The sequence below is a fragment of the Corvus kubaryi genome, unplaced genomic scaffold (genome assembly GCF_017639235.1).
Source record: "Corvus kubaryi isolate FWS band 111438036 unplaced genomic scaffold, C.kubaryi_AGA036_p1.0 37334, whole genome shotgun sequence".
In the NCBI taxonomy this organism is placed as follows: Eukaryota; Metazoa; Chordata; class Aves; order Passeriformes; family Corvidae; genus Corvus; species Corvus kubaryi.
This window is the reverse complement of record NW_024581108.1, coordinates 7,648,730-7,670,732: the sequence shown is the minus strand read 5'-3', so window position 1 is coordinate 7,670,732 and position 22,003 is coordinate 7,648,730. Positions and strand designations below refer to the sequence as shown.

Genomic DNA, 22,003 nt, shown 5'->3' with positions numbered 1-22,003 from the left:
AGCTGAATCTCAAGAGAGAACCTAAGTGAAAGCCCAGAGACAAGAGTGGGAAATGCACCCTAGACATGTCCATGGTTGCCCATCGTATCACCTTTAGACTAGCATGAGACAGACCTGCCCCATGCTGGGACACAGGCACTGATGAGCCTTCTCCTCCTCTGTTTCACTAGAATCCCATGTAGCTGGAGAGTCACTGAGCCAGCCACGCCAGAGGCCTCCAGCCAGCCAGACCTGCTGACAGCAGATGTAGCTGTCCAGGTCATAGGTTGCCAGGAGTGCCTGATGCCTCTTTTTAAGGCTGGGGATGACAAGCAGTTCTTTTGCAGAAGGTGTGCCATGTGTGAGGAGCTGTGTTGCCAGGTGAAGGACCTACAGGAAGAAGTGGACAAGCTACACAATATTTGAGCAAATGAGCAAGAGATAGACTGATTATTTTCAGAGACAGTACAGTCTCAAGAGTCTTGGGAGTCTTGAACCTCCTCTGTAGTGGAGAAGCAGGTGGATGCAGAACCCTAGAGGGTAATTAGTCAAAGGACTGTTAGTCAAGGGTCTGTTGAAGATGAAGGCTCAAACTGGCTCACTGCACGTACCAGGAGGAAGGCTCATCCTCCTTCTCAGCATTTGACTGACCCAGGGGAGTGGTCACAGGCCCAAACCTGACAGAGCTCAAGAAGCATTTGGACAATGCTCTCGGGCACATGGTGTGGCTCTTTGCAGGGCCAGGAGTTGGTCTTGGTCATCCTTGTGGGTCCCTTCCAACTCAACATATTCTGTGATTCTGTGGCAAGGTCTGTCACTGACAAAAAGTAATTGCTTCACTTCAGCTAACTCATATATAACCCCTCTCCTAACTCCACCTATCAGAAACAAACACAGAGAATTAGCACAAGTCCTCCTGCCCTTACAGCAGTCACACAGCTTGCTTTGTATCCTTCCCACCAGACACTTCTTTATGGTGAGACTTTGTAGAAGAGAGGCTGGCTACTACCTTGTGTTTCACTGTACCTATCACAAATGTACTCTTAACTGGCCTTTAGGCAGTACAATGATCAAATATAATTTATACTGAGAATTTCTATCTATTTATACTGGGAACTTCTATCATGATTCAAGTTTCTTGGTTCATTTTACCAGAGAAGCACCTAATCCCCCTGGCTCTCCCAGAATGAAGCAACTGTGCGTGAAACAGGCAGAAAAAGTACTCTTGAATAATTTTTATTAGTGTGCTGATTATTTTCAAGCCAGAGTCATGATTTCACAACAATCAAGGCTGATACAATAAATGCAACTTTAAGTGGTATCACTCATTAACCACTCTCCCCAATAATAGTTACATATCTGGCAAGAGCAAAATCTTACTACAGCTCCTCAACTCTTCCTGTTTTACTTGGAACAATCCACCAGCAAAGTTAACAAAAAGGGACTTCGTCTTTTTAAAGGCTAGACTCGTACTGATGGGTACAAACCACTACCAAACGTCCCTACACCAACCAGAGTAATTTGCTGGAATTCAGTGCTGATAGACAGAGGCACATCTCCTCTGCTCCTGAGCCAGCAGAAATCCTGTAAATCTTTCCTAACAGGGTTAGGACAAGAATATGTGTTGGTATGGCAACATGTGTTGCAGCTCTGAGAAGTCTTTTTCAATGATTTGGAGTCAGACTACAGATCTGCCTTCCACACCTGCCTGCAGGCATGAAGTACGTTTTTGATTTCACCTTCTCATGAAGCTTGTCTACTCAGTGCAGAGCATGGATTGGCATATCCACTCCAGATAAATGAAAAGAAAGCAGCTAGAAAAGAAAAGGGGCTGATGAGAATCTTCACCTCCACTGCCATAGCAGCCAAAATACTAGCAACCATCTGAACAAGAACAGCAGGTAATTTCCCATTTTCCCAGAAAAGGAGGAGGACAGGAAATAAACAATGACTGCTTGAGTCACACTTCTCTCCTTGTACATTAAAGCTGAACATGACAATGCAAGAATAAGCTTATAGGCACAAGACAACTTTTGCAGACCTTATTAATGCGCTACAAAGAATGAAAATGCTATCTTGTACAGACAATTCCTGCAGGCCTTATCCGGGGTACATCTCATTGACATCAACAGGAGCTTGCCTGAGAAAAGGCTGCAAACTTTGATCCATAAATAGGATCTCAGCACATTTTACCATGGAAACAATTGCTCAGGTTAATTCTGTTCTCTTCAAGACTGTAGCAGGAACTGCACCAGATACTTCACAGATCAGAGAAATCACATGCCTCACTATTGCACATGGGGTTGAAGAGCTTAGTTTGGCTCTGTCCCAGTCACACTACTCCCCCTGACTGACACTAAGACTGAGGTGAGCTGTCATTATCATCTTGATTTCAAAAATAGTACACCTGCAAGAAGAGAACATTGCTTGTATAGGAATGCTATTCCCTGGACCGTTCTACTACTCTGTTTCAGAAAAAAGTATTTCCCAGAAACAAGATAAACGCAGCAGACTCCCCAAGGAGCATCCCGAACACCCTGATGCCCGCTGGGATCCTGTTCGGGTCTCTCACACCTGTACACGCACATAGAAATCTCCTGCCGCAGCCAAAGCATGCCCGTGCGTGGGCGCGCCGCCCGGAGCTCCGGTGCCCCCCGCTCCCTGCCTCGCCGCCCGGCGCGAAGGAGTTAAGCCGGCCGGGACCCCCGCCCGCCGCCGAGCAGCCTCCTGACGTCAGCCCCGCGCACGGCGCAGCGCTCGGCGCGGCGGCGGCGGGCGGAGGAGACCCGCGGCGGGCGGGCGGCTGCGAGCAGCCGGGGCAGTGCTTGGCCGCGGGGCCGTCGCCCGCAGCCCCGCCAGCATGTCCGCGAAGGAGCGGCAAAAGGGCAAAGTGACCAAGGACAGCGTCACCCTCCTGCCCTGCTTCTACTTCGTGGAGGTGAGTGGCCGCTACGCCGAGCGGGCTGGCCGCGGGGAGCCGCGGGCTCGTGGAGTGGCGCGGAGCCGATCCGCGGGGAACCCGTGCGCCCGCGGAGAGCGAGCTCGCCTCGGTGCTCTTGCCGCACCGTCTGATGCAAAACCCTTACGTGATGCTTTGTGTCGCCGAAATCAGCATCGAAGGTGCCTATAAGGAGCAGGCATAAATTAGTCTCATCTTTGAGCGTTTTGAAGCAGGAATTATTTCTAAGAATTACTCAGAACGTGAAAGGGTTGCTCAGCTAAATCGGGCTTACGTGCACAGGAACCTCTCGGGAGGAAGACATGTTTCAATCAGGGCTGGCTTCCAGGCAAACGCCGTTCGCATTGCTTTGCTGGAATAAAAATCATGTTCATAAGGGAATGCTTAGAAAAATAGAAATGTTCTGAAATAGTTAATCACTGATATATTTTTGCTGGAGTATATTTTGACCCCTGGAGTATGTGTTTCCTCTATCAGAGCTAAAAATGTCTGTTTGAAAAACAGAATGAGGTTCTCGGCACATCTTCTAGAGCAAAACCTGCTATGGCTGCTCAGCTGGTAGCAGGTGGAGTTGCAGACACTGCTTGGTGTGTCACTTGGAGGCATTTAGTTTCCCTGGAAAGGACAGTCACTTAGGTACTTCTGGAAGATCATGAGTAGACACAGTTTAAGCTTAAAGAAACCGTTGTGATGTGGATTTGTCTAATGGCACAGCAGAAAGAGGAAGGTAAAAATGTTTTATGAGTTGAGAAAAGTGTTTCAGGTGACCCCACTCTCAGGGAAGAGAACCTGAGGCACTTTGACGCACGTAACTTAGGTAGGAGACAGATTGTGAAAATAATGTGAAGAACTTAATGGTAAAATATGGTGTAAGTTAACTATAACAGGCACTCAAAAGCATAAGATATATATAACACTTAATATATAAAAGACAAAGATCTAAACATAGGGTGAAATATAAAACAAAATATATTTTCTCTCAGATGCACTTGAAGGGCTTTAGAGTTTCTCTAGGAGGTAGAAGGGAGTTGGGTTGAGAAGGAGTTACAGGTAACAGTGGGGTGTTTCTGTTCTGTAAGCACCTGGATATGGTCAGCAGCTAACACTAAGCTGCACCAACTGGAAAGCTCAACAGAGACTGGTTATATGGAAGCATCAAGCTCATCCTATCAATGTGATTAGGCTTGCTCCAGAAATGCCCTTTGATGGAAGGCACTTGATGTGCCATGTATCTTATATTGGCTTTGCATAGCAGGGAGAGGTCAAGCTTGGAGAAGCCCCTAAGAAAAGTTAAGGGGCTTCTTCACTCTCTGTGCTCTCTTTGCTGCCTTGGGAATCCATAGAGGAAGGGAGGTTGCTGTAACCTCAGCCTGAGCAGCACTCTAATGCTGGAAATAATGCAGAGGTCCTGCAAGACACAACAGAACTTGTGCTGTTAGGAGGACTGTGCTTTGGCCTGCAGCAAGACGGGATGAAATGCAGAGCAACAGCACAAAGTGTGTGACTGCTGCTCTTAAGAGTTGCCTTATGTAATACTAATTGCATAAATATACCTTCCCTAGAAGCTCCCTGCAGCTGCTACAAGGAATAAGGTAAAGGATTCTGTGAGCAATGAAGAACCTACACTGAGCTCTGCTTACAGTTCCCACATGAGGCAGGCAAGTTCTCCACTCAGGTCTGAGCTCTTAGGTCTCTCAGCAAGTCATTTCAAGCTTCATCCAAAAACAGGTGGAGATCTTTTCAGCACCCAGTTGCTCTGAGGGAATCAAAGTCCTCAATTAACAGAAAGGTCTTCTAATGACCTGTTAAGACTTCTGTGTTACTCAGTCACAGGAGCAGGCAAGAGCCTGTGTGAGCCCTTCCCCACCAGGAGTAATTTCTAATTATTGAACTGCAGGCTTATGGCCCCTCTTGAGCTGAAAAGTAAAAACACCATCAAGAGAAAAAACTGACTGCAATATACCTGAACCTAAACGTTGATTAGGAAACTTTTTGGTGAGTTATCAGCCCTATCCCATTACGCAGCAGGAGGATTTGAAACCATTTCCCACTTCTCAGCTGAGTACTCAAATCACTTGAGGGAAAGGGTAACAACAATTCATGTGATACTTGAAAGGAGCACGTAGCTTGTGTTCCCTGTGAACGCCCACTCCGCGTTTGTGCACATGTGCACTAATTCTAATCAGGCTAACGAGAGTGCCTTTCTAAAGCTTTGGAGGACAGCAAATGCCAGCACTTCAGCAGCATCAGGGAAAGGACATGATGACTTAAAATCTTCTGTTGTGGTTGGCTCAAACAAAACCAGATTAAGTTGTACCCCATAAAGAGGGGTTTAATCAGAGATAATTCAATTGCAATGAGAAGTTTGCAAGTGTAAGGGATAGAGGAGTCACCCAGTGGTTGGCTGGCATTACCATATAATAAGGATTTTCTTTGTAAGCAGGAGGTAAGTTCCTAATGCAATCTAGCAACAGCCAAGTACTTAAAGCCAAAACTTACCCACTTTAAATAAGGCTTTCTGAATTTTAAAGCTTTTACTTTCCTAAATGGATGTTAAGAAACAGGCTTTCAACCTCTTGCCTTTGAATGCTGTCAATTCTTTTATGGTTTTTCTTTTGGCACTCATTCACTTTTCCCTCTCCTGTTCATAGCAGACAGTCCCTTCCCACTCTGAATTGCAACAAAAAAAACCCATAGCCCATTAAGTTTCCACCTTCAAACAAGAAATGTAGGGCTTGCTGACATCCACTTTCCAGCAAGATGTATCTCAGAGGTCTAGGCCCAAGGAAAAGCACATTGTTTAGAAAATACAGTTCTAAAAATGTTTTGGTTTTTTTTTTCCTCTTGACTTGGAAAAAAAAGATGTTGAGTTGAAAGTCAAAATTTTTTTCAACATGGTAGGAAAGGGATGTGTTCATGTTATACAAATAAAATACATTTTAAAGAGTGAAATGAGTGAAATAATACATGTAACAGCCAATACAATGCAGGCATGCAGTACTTCAGAAACAGCAGCACACAAATACAGTTCTGACACTACGGGGTTTCAACTGTTAGTATCCTTAAGAATGTGTTATGAACGGGATTAACTCCAGTAAACAAATGTGTTTAGTGGCAGTGACTTTCAGGCTTAGATAAAATATGATTACATAGAATGTAGGCGGGCCAACTGCTCTGGAGAAAAGAAGACTGAGGTGAGACCTCAGAGCTGTCTACAGCTTCATCACAAGGGAAAAGTTGAGGGGCAGGTATCAATCTCTTCTCTCTGGTGACAAGTGACAGGACCCAAGGGAATGGCAGGAAATTGTGTCAGGGGAGATTCAGGTTGTATATTAGGCAAGGTTCTTCACCCAGAGTGTGGCTGAGCAATGGAACAGGCTCCCCAGGGAAGTGGTCACAGCACCAAGCCTGACAGAGTTCAAGTGTTTGAATAACAGTGTCAGGCACATGGTGTCATTCTTGGAAATGGTTCTGTGCATGACCAGGAGTGGGACTTCAGTGGTCCTTGTGGGTCCCTTCCAACTCAGGACATATTCTATGAACTGATGGATAATTCAAACTAGCAGGTTTTTCCAACAAAAGAGTTAAAACATAAAACTAATGTGCTCCTCTTAAGATCATTAGAGCTATTCTTCATTTACACAGGAAAACCAAAAGGAGAATCAGGCTAAAGCTTTGAAAGACATAGAAATGTAAAGGAAAGAAAATGAAGAGACGGCTTCTGAAAAATGCAGATGGGTCATTCTCCAAAAGCATTAGAGGCAAATAAACATTATGAAGTAAATCTCAACACATTTTCAGTTACATGTTTTCAAGTTTCATGATTCATAAAATAAAATAACTTGATGACTTATGCTGTGTCTCATAAGAATGTTTCAGAGGTTATTTTAAAGGACTGGTAATAGTTCTGCTTAGCAGAACCTCTGATTAACATACACTCCGGAGAGCTGAATAATTTTAGATTGCCTTGTGCACACTTACCTGAAGGACGTGGTAATCATCACCTTAAGGCAGTTAGGCCTCTTTTATTCCTAATTATGCTTATGGCATTTTAGGGTTCTGTAGACTGTATGGGTTATCTGAATTTCATTTGCATAGCTGAGAAAGACAAAACTTACCATGAAAATTCGTAGTCCCTGTGGCCTAGTGGGAATTACTTTTCGTGGTAAAAAGTCTACATGCCTCTGGGAGAGCTCGAAAATGTGTATTCCTAGAATAAGTTTTGGTTTTTGTTAACTTTGTTTTCAGCATATTCAGAGTATGTCATAAATATATTCACTTAGAGAAGTAATATTGATGTCTTGAAATTTAATGTGAATCTGGAAAACTTCCAGAGTTACGTAGTTTCCATTCCTAGTAGAATGGTCAGACTTTCGAAGCAGGACAGACAGACATGTTTCTTCTTGGTGAAGGAAAAGGACTGTCTTTACTCATGCTATCCCACTTCAAAAATTCCTGGTTTAAATCCTGTTCTCATGGAAGTCACATAAATTTTGCCTTTGACTTCAGTGGCGTTCCTGCGTCATCCAGTGCCTAATATCTGGGAATGCAAAAGGTCAAAGTGTTGTCAATCTGCACAACTCGATGCATTTATTCTCCGGCTAAATTGTGTTGCTGTAACACAGCCTTCATCTGTTGGTTGTGTAGCTTCCAGGGAATAAAACTGGTGATATTTTAGACACTGTCCCTTGTGCAGTTAAATTTTCTTCCTTATGTTGTCTTCTGTATTATGAATGCATATGGATAAAGCTGCTTTTTCTACATTTTCCTGAGCTCAGCCAGGCCTTAGTCAGTTTGGAAACACTTCTTTCAGTACTGAAAGACCACTTATTTTTCTTGTTCCCCAAAGGAGTTGGAATTCTCACCAGCAAAAAGCACAAAGATCTGTTACCATTGTAGAACTCCAGGCTGCAGAACTTGGGTCTTCAGACCCACCTGAAGTAAGTGCACATGGAGAATGGCCACTGTGTCTCAGCAACAGATGCTTTACTTCCTTTTGCTTCTAACATACACTGAGAGTTGGGCTTGAAACGTCATTTGATACTCAGTAGCACTTCTTAGTCACATCTGGAATGCTTTTCCGCTGTTCAGCCATGCATGACCCACAACCTTTAAATTACAGTGACAAGGCATGTATAGGTGTGACTGCAAAAGACACAAAAGCCAGGGGAGTGCAGTGATTAGAGTAAGAGAGAGAATAGGCTGTAGGACTAAATCTTCCTAAGAACGAGGTGTTTGGATCTAATGTAAGAATTCAACTGTAATGCTGTGCCTTGGAGGCACAGCGCAGTCTTACTCCTCTCTAGGTTGCTTTTCTGTTATACTGAAATTAACTGGGGGCTACACCCAATAAATATCCCCAGCGGCAGAAGATGAAATTATCCCCATACTGTTAAAGTAGCATAGTATTTTCCAAATACATGTCTTTTTCTCTCAGAAGAGTCAACCATGTGTGAGAGGAGGAGGAGAAATACATTTAGCTCTCTGCTCATTGAGCTGACCTAGTCGTGTGGCTGACTTTCAGAGGACAGATGTCAGATTCGTTTATAAAGCTGCTTTAGAGACCAATATCCCCAAAATATTAGCAGGCTATCCAAGACCTGAGGAGGCTGCTATGCATTCAGAGCAGCTATGTAATTCATTGGCCAAGTCATCAATGTTGCATCCTCCCTGTCATTTCTGTGCTTATGGAAGAGCCATACAGCCTAAACACTACCAGCTTTTAGCAGGAATGGACCAGAAAAGGGGAATGAAAAGGGAGGTGTCACACCTGTGCAAAGGCTGTCTTTGGAAAACAAATGCAAATGCCACAAGCTAGATGTCCCTTATGGTTTTGGCTATGTGCTTGGCAAGTGTAGAGTTTGAGTAGTTCTCAGTGAAAGAAGGCCCTACTTCAGTCCAACAACATCCTCTTGACCTAATACTTCCAGTAGTAAAATAAGGCCTGGATATGTTAGAAATTAATGGAGATACATTTTCCCAAATTATTTCCTCTTTCAAAAATTTACAATCCTACCATCTGTGATCTTTTATAGTTGTTAAAAATCTATTACTCTGGAGCCAAAGTTAATAAAAACCAGCATATTGTGGAAACTTAATGCAATGGAAACTTAATAGCTGAGCTATTACAAACATGGTATCTTGTCTGATGGTCCCATCACTTAAAAGTTCAATTTGTAGGAAGTTCAGAAGTGGCTAAACAGCATGGGAAGAAGCCACTGGAGAAGGGCTGGCACCCACAGGATTAAATTTTTTTTTGTATGTATGGAAATCAGCATGTTTCAGAGAGTACAATAAATTGTAGTATTGTAGGGACTGGCAGCTTTGTCCCTTAGAGATGGGGTTTTTAAAGGAACTTCTAGCTGAAATTTGGTAACACTGACCTGAAAACAACTGCCTTTTGTTGAAGTACTGCTGTTCTTGATTTACCTTAACCTTGCAGCAGGAGCATAAAATAAATTTTGTGATCAACAGTATGAGCAATATCCTAAATCTCATTGTGTGTAGTTATTAATTGATTATAACAGTCAATTATTAATTGCTTATAATTGATGTAATTAAACAATAATAATTAAGGAGCCATCAATTATATTTGAAGTCACATTGAAAAACAATGCATTACTGGTATTTTTTGTATTTAAAATTTCTGCCTAAGAATTTGCTTTTTATTTAAACACATACTTAATATAATATGTATATAATATAGAAATATTTGTAAAGTATTTATAGATTATTCCTCCCCAAAAATATTTTTGTTAAACAATTTTTATTTTGTTGGTTTCTCCCTGTGTAATTGCTGCTTCACATACATTTATAGAAAAAAAGAAAAAAAGCACTTTTAGTGTTACTGTGCATTCAGCATGACTGAGATTTCTGAAATAAACAAGAATTGTATCACTGATATATCAGCTCTGTTTTTGGTCTTACACATACTGAGACCTTTCTATTAAGATCTGGTAAAAGATAAGACATTTGAAGCATTGCATGAAGATTGTTTTGTGACTGTCAATTACAGTCTAGCTTTGGAAATACAAAGCTATTAAGTTAAATTCTAAAATCAGTACTGGAAATATAGATAACTTAATTTTCCAGAATGGTAATTATAATAGATTTCAAAGACATCTGGGATTTGAAATTCAACTTTCAAGTTGAAATTAAATCAAATAGTGTTAAGTCTAGGAGAAGAAAGACCATAATATCATGTACCTGCACATAATTTCCACAGAAATTAGACAATGGTGTGGTACAAGTACTATAGAGAAAAGACTAATTTCTTATAGTTTTGGGCCAGATGACACCTGCATCCAAAAAGGGGACAAGGAGAAGCAGAAACTCAAGTTCAGACAGAAAAGCAAAAAGCCTTTATACAGATGGAAGCCTTAAACTTCTGAAAAGACTGAATGCCTTCTTTTATAAGCCTGAGGCATTTAAGAATTAAGTTTAGAATATAAAAATAAATCTAAAAATCTCACTTTTCTGTCAAGCCAGTCCCCTGCTCTACAGGCATCCCATGCTTCATACTCTCTCTTCAGAGAATCACGGGTTCTCAAAAATGAGAAAATGGCAGAATTTGGCTGATGCCATTTCTTAATACTGATCTATTCTGGGAGGTGTTCAATCACAGTAATGGCCTCAGTGTTCACCCCTGTCAGGATGAGAGAAACCTATCCTACTTCCATTCTCTCCTCCTGTCCATTGTGAATCTCACAGCAAAGTACAACAGGACAGCAGCCACAGTGGTTGAAAGCTGCAGTTGCTGTTAGTAGTTGGCTAAAGAATACCTTGTCTCCTCCAGCCCACCACAGACTTTCTTGTCTCAGTCATCTGTTGTGCCTTGTCATTTAGACCATGAATTCTTTGGCACAAGGATTGACATTTATGATAAATTTAATAGAATCTTCCACAATGCCACAGCCTTGCCATGGGAACTAAACATAATTCTTAATTAGACCATCCTCCTCCCAAAGACTTGGCTGGTGTTTTTTCCATGCTGGGAAACCAACGGCATTCATTTGCAATCTCTTTGAGGCAGTCCTGTTTATTTACTTGATTGCTTACAAAGATTACCCAATTTCCAGAAAACAGGAGAAACATCAGGAGGCAGCTCCCATACTCAGGAACCCTTTGCTTGATATGGAAGGGTTGCAGAACAACCTAAGAATCTGAGAAGTTCCTGGCCATCCAAGCCTAAAAATTATTTACAAAATACAAAATATCCAGAGAGTGTATCAGGGATCCAATGACCCTTTCTTTTGATGAGTGGGCTAGTCATACCATCTTTAGTCTTCATCTGGCAAATCATGTCTTGACTTTCTCTGAAAGCTACATCCATGCTGCTTCTCTCTTTTCTGTCCACCTTTTATACAAGCAACATCACCACAGGATCTGGATGAGTTCGTGATAAGAGAGAACACCCATACAGTGCATTTTAGCAAAGCAAAAGTCACGTAACTGTAACTTACAAAACAGGTTCAGCCATGTGAGTACGTGACATTCCATGCTGAACTCTCACAAAGCCCATGAATTTTAAGATGTTATTTTCCTGAAGATAAATAGGGACTTCTTGCTTAGTTAAGTGCTGATGAATATGAGAGTAAAATATAAAACCAGAATGTACAATTTTAGAGAATTTGTAGAAGCCAAGGATCCCCAGGTGCTATCCACTCCAATAAGACTTCCCTACTAAGCCTTGACCTTTCACTGACCCATTTGCAAGACCTCTGCTGTCATACCAGACCTGTATTCCTGCCTTACAGAGAGTGCAATGGGGTGGATTTGCAGGTGTAGGGTAAGAGATGGGGCATATACTGGTATTGGAGACCTTAAGGTTAGAAACAACTGACCTAATGGTCAGATAAAGAAATGCAGAGCTGCAACTGGCAAAACTGATTAAAGGGTAACAGATCAAAGAACAAGCATCCGACTATGTGAACCGTGCCACACATAGTAAATCAGGATGTAATGTGAAAAGACAGAAAGGTGTTAAAGTGCATTAGCAAACATCAAAAGGAGCAAAAGTAGTTCCTAAAGTGAGGAAGAATCACTATCAACATTATACTGCTCCTGAGAAAGGATTTGGGATACACTACACTACAGCTCATTTTATACTAAATAACTGCTTGTTACTGCTAGATATAAATACAAAAATCATGCAGTAATGTACCATACAGAGATAGGAAAGTAAAACAAATTAGCCATAGCCTGATTGCTAAGGTTTAAGGATAAAGAGTGTCTGACAAGCCTCAGTCCTGAGTCCTTGCAAACTCAGTACAAAATCTGTAGCTTGTTAGTAGGAATGATGGTACTGTATTTAATGGGCTACAGCTTTACAGGTTCCTTGTTTCATACATTCAAAGTCATGGAAAACTAATCATAGGCAAGTTTTAACAGAAGCATTTCCATGTACCTGGGAGTGCCCCAGCAAGTTTGAGCCCGGTGGTTAAGCAGTAACCAACTTCTGAGTTTTGGGCAGGACCAGCATGGCTTCTGTGCTCAGGCTCTATCATATGACCTATAGCAAACTGTGCTTGCACTGTACATCCTGGACAACCTTAATCCTCACAAGTAAACCAGAAGCACGCCAAAATGACCTCCAGAGCAAGCACAGCATGTCCCACAGAAGAGATAAACAGCCTGGAGAACTGTTACCCCACCTCTGAACTTCTCTCCCAGCCTTCTCTTCTTGCAGTTCTCTGTGATCCATCATTGTGATACCTGTCCTGTGGCTCTTGGCCAGAAGGAATATTTGTTACATGCTCCATCAGTTCAGAGAAGTTGTTGTTGTGCTGCTGAATGCTGCTTTGGTTTGTCCTGCACTATGTAACACACAGGAGGTTTTCTCCTTACAAGATCTCTGGGTATTTGCATCGTTGTTGAACTCTTGGGAACAGAGAACATCTTTTCTGATGCTTGGACAACTCCTCACTCAATACAGCAAAAGCTTTTAAAATATTAATAACAATTATTATTAATAGAAAAGTTCTGTGGTTTAATGAAGGCTTTTAACTTACAGTTTAAGAAAATAGCAAGGAGGAAAAAGACAAAAAATCTCTTTTTAAAAAATAAATAGACCACAAATCAAACTTTTTCAGTAGCTATGCTGATTATCCTTCTGACTTTAAGGCGAACAGGGTTTGACCATTTGGGTCAAACTTTACATTTACAGGTCTAAATTACAAGCTAAACAGGGGTCTTACTCCATTATCCAGCCAAGGAAGTAAGAGTATAAAGACTTATTAGTCAGGATTAGTCAAGAATTGACATTGGGGGTTGTATTATTCTAATTAGGCACAGGAAAATTCCTATTCCTTTTTGTAATTAAAACAATACACATTCTACCATCTAATTATATTTGACATTTTCAAGGTGTTGGGCGCCGAAGTCTATAATTACAGAAATGCTTCAGCCTTAAGCAGAACACTTCATAAATATTCATATATTAAATAGCCAGATATACTGTTTAGAAGATTTTAGTAACATTTGCCTTTTCTTTTTAAGAAATGCTAGACTTTTAGAAGACACATTTTATATTTGTATTTTTTAAAAGATAGGAAGAAAATTGTCCTTTGGGATCTGACATACTGTATATAGCAAATTGGCTACAGACCTATTCATTAGTATTGTAAGCAGTTATGTTGGAGATTCATAATCCTTTAGAATTATGTCTTTTCTTTAGCAGAATGGATAATTACAGTTAGAAATAACACGGGAGTCCTGTACTAAAGTCATAAGACAGTAAAATGCAATTCTTAAATTTCCTTGATATTTAATTAATAATAGAGTTACAGCTTACATACAGTAGTTTAAAGAACAAGTTATTCACTACCTTTTATCTTAGTGTTTCACAATAAAATACCACTTCAAATATTGCCTATTTTTGATAGTTGAATGCTGCCATATAAAACAGTTGCCTGCCTAAAAATACTATGATCCAAGTAGAGTTTGACCTGTGGGTAAAGCATAAGCTATTGCTCAAGGAGAGACTTTCCCTTCCTGATATCGGAGAAATGGAAAAATACTGAAGATGAAACTCTGAATGCAAGATGTTCCATGAGTGGGCCTGCTGTGTATTTCCATTCTGGGAAATTAACTTTTGGGGACATCTGGATAAAAGGGCATAATTTCTCAAAAGAAGGGCAATAGGCATCTGCCTGTTTTGTCCATTTAGCTCACTGGAATAAGTTTGCGTCCTGTTGTGAGATGCTTTGCCCAATGGGACATGGACCCTGACTAACTCATTAAGTATGACTTTCAAATAGTTAATAATAAAAGATGTTGCAAATGTTTCAAAAGCTAAATGCTGTGCAGAAAGGAAGTTGAGAGCTCAAATGCTGTGCAGAATTTCAGCATCGTAGCAAGAGCAGCACAGAGTCAGTGCAAGCTCCCTGCACACCAGGACAGGGGGCACTGTGGCAGCCTTAGATTCCAGAGGCCCTTGAGGCCAATGAGCATAGCCTCTGTGCAGGCAGGTGTTGAGACAAGGGTACCCAGTTCCACAACAATCTAAATTATTCTCAGAGTAAGAAGATTTCAGGGAAGTCCTCTTTCATCCTGCACATCTATGCGATGACTGGAAGCAGTCTAGCCCATGTTTGTGGTCAGTCAGGCTGCATCCAGCATGAAGTAAGGATTATATATTTATATATATATAATATGTATTATATAATGCATCCTGATAAAGAACTGGACTTCTTCCTGTGATGGGCAAGAAGCAGGACTCAATTTAGTGACACTGTATGTAATTATGCCATACATATTTATGTCAGATTATATAATAGTTATATATTATGTATGCACATAATATGTATTACATATTGTGTATGTTATATGCTGTACATAATATGTATGTGTGGTATAGTATGTGAGTGCAAATATAAGTTTGGGTTATGTATATATATATATGTATATATGCACACTATTTACTGAAGCAAACTTCCTAGATGCCTGGATGTATTTCTGTAATGCTCACAGCACTTAAGGATGCCAATCCACATTTCCTCCCTCTCTACACAATCACAGCTGCCATACTATGTGACATTACAATGCAATCAACTTGAACACAGATATAACCAGAGAAGCAACATTCTTCCATTCACCACCGTCTTCAGATTTTGCTTGGAACACTTTGAAGACACAACTCACCCTCTTCAAATCAGAAGATTAAAGATAAGCTGTTCTTTTTAAACAAAAAGTCATATTAAAAGATGTTTTGATTAAATTTAGCTTTAAAACCTCCCCCTTTAATCATCCAGAATTACATTTTATGCACAAAAAGCCTGAATTTTGTAAGCTTGATGCTTAAAAATCAGAAAATTGTGTGTTAATGCAAGAAACCATTGTCCCTCTGCCATGTAGAGCAGATTTTATTCATCATTTTCCCAAAATACATGTGGATCCCATCTTACCTCTGCTTTTATACTGCATTTGTAGAATGGGATGAATGACATTGATTTTAAACAATCAGTTGTTTTCGTAAATGTGAACTGAACGTTGCAAGAATAATATCATTTAAGTATTCTCAAAGTTCTTTTAGGGCAATCGCTGTTTCTCATAATCTCAGATGCTATTAACCATAGGTACCTTCATTGCAATACAGACACCAGGAAGGACTCATTGCATCTCAGTGGAGGAGCAGGAAGTTGTTCTAATATTGCCTTGTTCGTGGAGGACTCTGGAAAATAGCAAACAAAAAGAGTTTCTGAGCATTTACTAAGGAGGATGCAGAGAATAATCACATCCTGATGGTCACCTCTGAATGCCCCAACACCCATCTCGGGGGCAGGGCTGCTCTCTTTGTTCACTTACAAACCAATAGCTTTAAAATGCCTTTTTGCTGTATCTTCTCTTAAATTACTTCCTTCCACAGAGATTTACTGGTTGATCCTGTGCTTTCAGGAGCTGGTGGTGAGCAGACGTGAATTTGGGCTCCCAGAAGGGTCAACTCTGCTCTTAATAAATTAGTGGAAGTAATTGCAAAGGGTTAGATAACTAAATAGCTAGAGGATAAAAGGATTGTGAACCATAGTCATCAAGGTTCTAAACAGATTGAGTCTTGCCAAAGTTAATTGCTTTTTTGATAGAATTGCAGAATGGATGTGCATTATCACAATTTAGATTCTAGGGAAGGACCGGGTACTGATTTTCATTAACTATTACTTTTGAAACTTAATGCAAAATGGCTTTGATGTAGACTGTGATATACCACAGAGTTGCTAAAGGACCAGAAAGGGTGATTGATGAACAGCAGAGTGCTAAGGCCCCACATGGGAGACTGCAGTCCTGATACTTTCCTTAAAAAAAATTAAAGTTATTCTATTAATGATTCATAGATGAAAAGGCTAAATTTTATGTGCTGAAGATTGGGCTGGATGTTTTGACTAGCTTGGTAGACAGCAGGGTTATTGATATCAACTGAACGGTATCGTATCTCTAGAGAATTAATTATTTAGAGATAGTAAAATAGGCATGACAAGGAGCAGTGAGATATAAACAGCAAACATCAAAGAGATTTATTAACAGACTATGTTGTCTTTGCAAAAGCATTACTATTCCATTTCCAAACAGTAATTTTTTACTTTCTTCTCTTCTAGTTGCCCATATTGGCATCTTCTGTTGTTAGCCTCTATTTTCTTGAACTTACTGATGTCTTCAAGCCAGTTCACTCTGGATTTAATTGCTATGACAAGAGTCTGAGTATGCCATACATTGAACCTACACAAGAGTCTGTTCCCTTCTTGATGTTGCTTAGTCTGGTTTTTGCTGGACCATCAATTACGGTAAGTTTGAAGTGCTACTGTCACTTAATAAATATTTTGAACAGAGTTTCAGTTGGCATAAAGAAAATAGCTCCTTTGGTTTCAGTTTGTCTGTAGAGTGTCATCCAAGCTAGTTTCCTTAGGACTTTAAATTCATATTTCATTCTTCTGTAACAAAAGGAGATACACTCCTTAAAACATTCCCTGTAGCACTTCATCTACTCTCCCTGTCTTGATGGTGGGCATTAATGTTAAGAAACAGCATCTACAGTTGGATGAGAATAGCTTGAATCATTCTGTTACGCTGTACAAATATTTGAACTTTTACAGACAGGGCATCTCCATACTCTCAGATACATCAAAAATGCAAGAATTTTTTTAAATGCAAGCCCTTCACAGCCCTGAACTTGCCACTTTTGTTACAACTAGCTTTATTCAGAGAGAAGGTATATCAATCTTGTCAGTGAACTCAATTACATTTTCCCAAATAGCACTGAAACACCTCTAAATTGCAAGTTAGTCATTAAGAGCAGGCAAAAGTGGGCTGGTTTAATCATTCACCCAAAGGGAGGAGATGATTTCAACAGAACAGAAATATCCTGTCAGAATGAGCAGTTGGGTCACTATTTTACAGAAAAGAGAAGTAGAAATTGTCTTATAAATATATAAAGGAGAGAATTCATTTTGTCTGATTTTAGCAGTTCAGATAGGAGTCTTACTCTCACACCACTCCTGTCTGGCAGATGGAGAGAGAAATTCACCTTGAGTGGGTGATTCTATGCACCTAAAAAACATGATCAGCCTTTTGAAAGGATCTCTTCTCCCCCCTGACAGCAATGACTACGCATCTCAATTAGGTACTTCTTGAAGGCCAGCTGCAAATACATCTCTGCTTCCAGCTCCTCTTAATTCCCTTAACTTCAACCAGTTAATTCATTTTATAATACTATCCAATTTACAGTTACAAAATCTATAACATGGGATGCCTGTATAAAAACTATCAAGTGCTGTTCTCTCTTTGCTTTCCAGAATGTTTTTTATTTGTCTTTTTTTTTTTTTAACTGAACAGTTCTTACTGCATTTGATTTTTGTTGCTTTAGAAACCATTCTTGGAAGGATTTTTCACATCCAGCAAGCTAAAAATTGTACATTTAGGAACTGGGAGCTAAGACTTTCAGTGATTCTGGTGCAAATGATTGTTGCAAACACCGCATACTGTGATAAAACCAAAACACTGGTATTGGGTTTGGCTGGGTTTCTTAAGTGTTTCTGGTAAGTGTTTCTGGTAACAACAAACTGGATTTTTCTGAAATAGCTATAGAAGGAATCTATCTAGGCTCACTTGGGCCATAGTAGGTAGTAAAACCTGGCTTTTACTACAGAGAGTTTATGCTAAGCATAGGTAGTATCAAACACCTTAAATCAAGATAAAAGATGCCTCTTTCTTTATCTAGTATTTGTTAAGGGCTTTGATTATAGCTCAGTTATTTCAGCATTGCATGAAATTTTGCAATAGAAAATGTTATTCTTGCTTGAATCATTCTACCAGCAGTACAGAAAATTAAACAGAAGCATGCCATGCGAGCAACTCAAACCCATACTTCTGCATGCCATAAAAAAGAAAGTTTGGTAAAGAAAGTAAATCCCAAATTTTCAAAGTACAACTGGCTAAAATCTGCAAGCCTTAGGAAGGTGTAGTTCATTTTTGTTGGTGTGAGCATGAATGTGATGCTTGTTAGTTAGAGACTGGGCAGTGATGGTGCAAAATATACAACCTCCTTCAGTAAAAGCACTGAAGGCATTGGCTCCTTATTATTCGATACCACTTTGGAAGTAAGGAACTAGGGGACATTTTTGTCTAATCCTTCCCTTTTTGTTTGGAAAAATAGGCCAGTGAAGCTCAGTGTGAAAAGATTACAATTGTGCCATTGTCATATTGTAGAGCTTAGCATTTTGTAAGTTAGTTTTTGTAAACATTTCCATTAATTACACACTTTCTAAAACCTGTGAATCATAGAAAAGAAAGCATGAGCTATGTGAGGAATTGAGGATCTCCAGTAATGTTGTGTATCCTGGCCTCTGTCCACACTTCAGGTACTTATGGCAGTATCAAGCACAAGGTCATCAAGACTCAATAAAATACAGGTGTGATTAAGCCACATTTTAAATATTACCAAAGAGTATCTCTGAGAAGAAAAAAAAGATAAAAAAGAAAAATTGTGCATGGGGAAGAAGACAAGCAAAGTCCAGTGCCAATCCCTCTTTAAAACCTTATATAAATATTAGAATAGGAATTTTAGTCTGTATTATTTTTGTTGGTATAATAATTTTCCCAAGACTGAAGAACATATATCAATCTATTTGCTTTAGAGTAATTTTTTATACAAAAAAAAATCAAACATTTTATGATTTATTTTCCCAAACCATTATTACAGAAGGATCTGTTTGGCTTTGGGGCTTTGTGTTTTGGTTTTTCTCTTTGGGCATTTTTTCCCATTATTAGTGAGTAGCAAATGCATTTAAACAGGTCTGTTCTGTAGCCCTGAAGGGTGACAGAAAATAACTACCTGTTTTATTGACATATGTCTTACAGCTTGTGGCATAGATGAAATTTTGTCTATGTATTGAAAAACTACAGGAGACTTCAATGTGGAACACCTGGACCTGAATAAATTATCAAGATAGATATTTTATGTCTGGAACATAGATACACCTGAATTGCTGTATGACTTCCATTTGCTTTAAAGAACTCTGAATCTGATCCTCTGATAGATTCTGTCTCTAGTTACTCATTCAGAAATATAAGGACCAGTTATTTAATCACATCCATGAAGGTTCAAACTCTTACCAGCCACTGACTAAAAACTTGCTTAAAGGTAACAATGTCCTTCCCAAAAGAGATCACTAAGACATTAGATCACATTGAGTTGGGAATTCAAGTCTCAGGGAGAGAAATTCACTGCTGGCATTTTCAAGTCCTACTGCCCATTCTACTCCAGAAGGTTTTTTCTGTGGAAATGCCAGCCTCTGAATTTTCCTTGACATAGGCCTTGTTGTTTTTTACTCTTATCACACAAGCTAATCCATCTGTCTGGTGTTTTCCCTGTACCAGACATTCCTAGAACTTGGCTAAAAACTGTTACAGATTTTCTGAGTTTTAAGTTTGGAATACTACTGGTTCTCTGGGAAGCTTCAGCAGTAAATTGATCAACTGTAGACAGATAATAGTGGCCACAGTTCTCAGCTAATTAGAATTCCTTAAATAACCCCTACCACTGGCTTTTCCATGTCTTAAGAGAACCTTCACTACTTCGATCTTCCTGGCCAAGAAATTTCAATTAATTAAAACTTTAGCTATTAAAGAGTTAGACTAAGCTTTTCCATTTTACCTCCCTTTTCCTAGGGTGGAGGTGTTAGTATAGACAAACATCACTGGTAGTTACAGCAGATTCAGCATAATTCAGATACTTTGGCATCTCATTGCATTATAAGCTTTGTGCATTGCATGGATTGGTTTCCAGTATAGCTGTGGATAGACGAAGTGAATCTTCTTTTGCTGGTGAGAATTGCCTCATTAATTGCAATATTTCAATTGAATCCTTACTCTGAACTCTGTAAAAACCCCGTACAGAATTCCAAATAGTTGTACTATTGAACAAGGAAAACAATAAAATCTGAGAATGCAAATGTATAAATGTGTCTGGATCTTCCAGCTAGTGACACCATTTTTTACTTACATTCTTCCTTTTATAAACTCTTGTCTAGGGCTTTGGTCATAATCTCTTTTGCTTGGTGTGTTGCGAGGGACCATAAGGACTGAACTTTTTCCACTGCTGTGGATCTGGTTAAAACCCAAGCCAAATTAAACAAATACAGAAGAGCAGGCTGTCACATAATTAGAAGCTGCTTGGGATTGCTAGGCTTATGGCCAAGACTGAATGCTAAAACCACTTCAGGAGCACTAAGACATTGCAGTGGCTCTGGATTATTTTAGAGGCGATATTTTATAATTACTGCCTTTTTATTGTAGAAGCATCAAGTTTCAGCTGTAGATCAAGGCCTGGATACCACTGAGCACTGTATAATGTATGCCATTTGCATTTAATTTCAGGGCCACCTTCTTGCCTGCCCTCATTCAGGCTAAGTTGCATTACTTTATGTTTACATATTGATACAAATCTTTTAAAGTTGAATGCATGTCAGTGGATGACATTGGTTGTGTTACAGTTATATTACAGCCCTTTAAATTCAATCAGGATCTTCTGAATAAGTGCTACATTCAATTTAATGGCTCCTTTGTCATTGCAGATAATGATAGGAGAAGGAATTCTCTACTGCTGCCTGTCCAAAAGAAGAAATGGAATTGGAACAGAGGCCAATATTAATGCAGGAGGATGCAACTTCAATTCTTTTCTTAGAAGAGCTGTCAGATTTGTTGGTGGGTTTCGACTGTTACTCACAAAAAAGAACTTTCCAGATACGTTCAGTTTTCACCATGCAGGTTTGCTTCTCTGAAACAGAAGAACTTCTCTGAAACTTTCAGAACAGTGCAGAGCATAGCACAGATTTTCTGCTAGAAAATGTGAGAAGAAACTCAGACTGCAACAGAGCAGCCCCATACTCAGTAATGCAGCATCTACACTCTCCGTTTTCCCTTTCCTCTCCTGTACTATTGTCAGTATCTCTAAAAGAGTAATTCAGTTTTCCTTCTCTGCCCACCTTGAGCTGGCTGCCTTTTAATGATTTCAGTGTATAGCTTCCCTTGCCTGTCTTCAGTGCATCATAAGGATTCAACCCACCTGTCACAGTATTCAGCATGACAGTGAAAACTTGTCAGAAACTCTCAGTAGGTTTGACATTCTTTTTCTGGAATGTGTTTATCTGCCTCTCAAAAAGGGCTAGAATCTGGCAACTTAAATGATAGAGGAAAATGTTGAATTCTTTCATTTTACTTTGTTTTAATTGTCATTTATAAAAAACTGCACTTGGAAAGGCAACTGGACTTTGATCCCCTTGTTACAGTTAATTTCCTCTCCCAATGAATGGCTAAAGGAAAGGTTTCCTCTGTTTCAGAAACCTTTCATTAGATAAGGCAGCCTAGGCAAAGACAACCAGCAGGACAGCAGGCTGAAAAGCTGGTAGGACAACTATTCCCTGGGTTTTGGTAGTCTGGCAAACAGAGAGGTAGTGACCAGCGAGGTTAGGCAATCTGTGACCAATAAAGCATCTTAAGAGCAGTAGTGAGGAAGAAAGCAGAGGGTTCGTAGATTACAACAAGGGCAAGGAGGACCGTAGACAATACCCCATGTCT

General features: G+C 39.9%; 1 protein-coding gene across 2 annotated transcripts in view; it reads left to right on the top strand.

Annotated features, from left to right (window-relative positions):
• Positions 1 to 2,745: 2,745 nt before the first annotated feature.
• Positions 2,746 to 22,003, top strand: part of PLPPR4 (phospholipid phosphatase related 4) — a 31,896-nt gene continuing 12,638 nt past the window's right edge. Inside the window, exons 1-3 of one of the 2 annotated variants that reach the window (XM_042030106.1) lie at positions 2,746 to 2,917; positions 16,528 to 16,713; positions 21,001 to 21,130. In XM_042030106.1, the coding sequence (XP_041886040.1) occupies positions 2,840 to 2,917; positions 16,528 to 16,713; positions 21,001 to 21,130 (394 nt within the window). In that variant the 5' untranslated portion in view covers positions 2,746 to 2,839. The remainder of the gene's footprint in view (positions 2,918 to 16,527; positions 16,714 to 21,000; positions 21,131 to 22,003) is intronic. The other variant, XM_042030107.1, reaches the window with a different exon arrangement.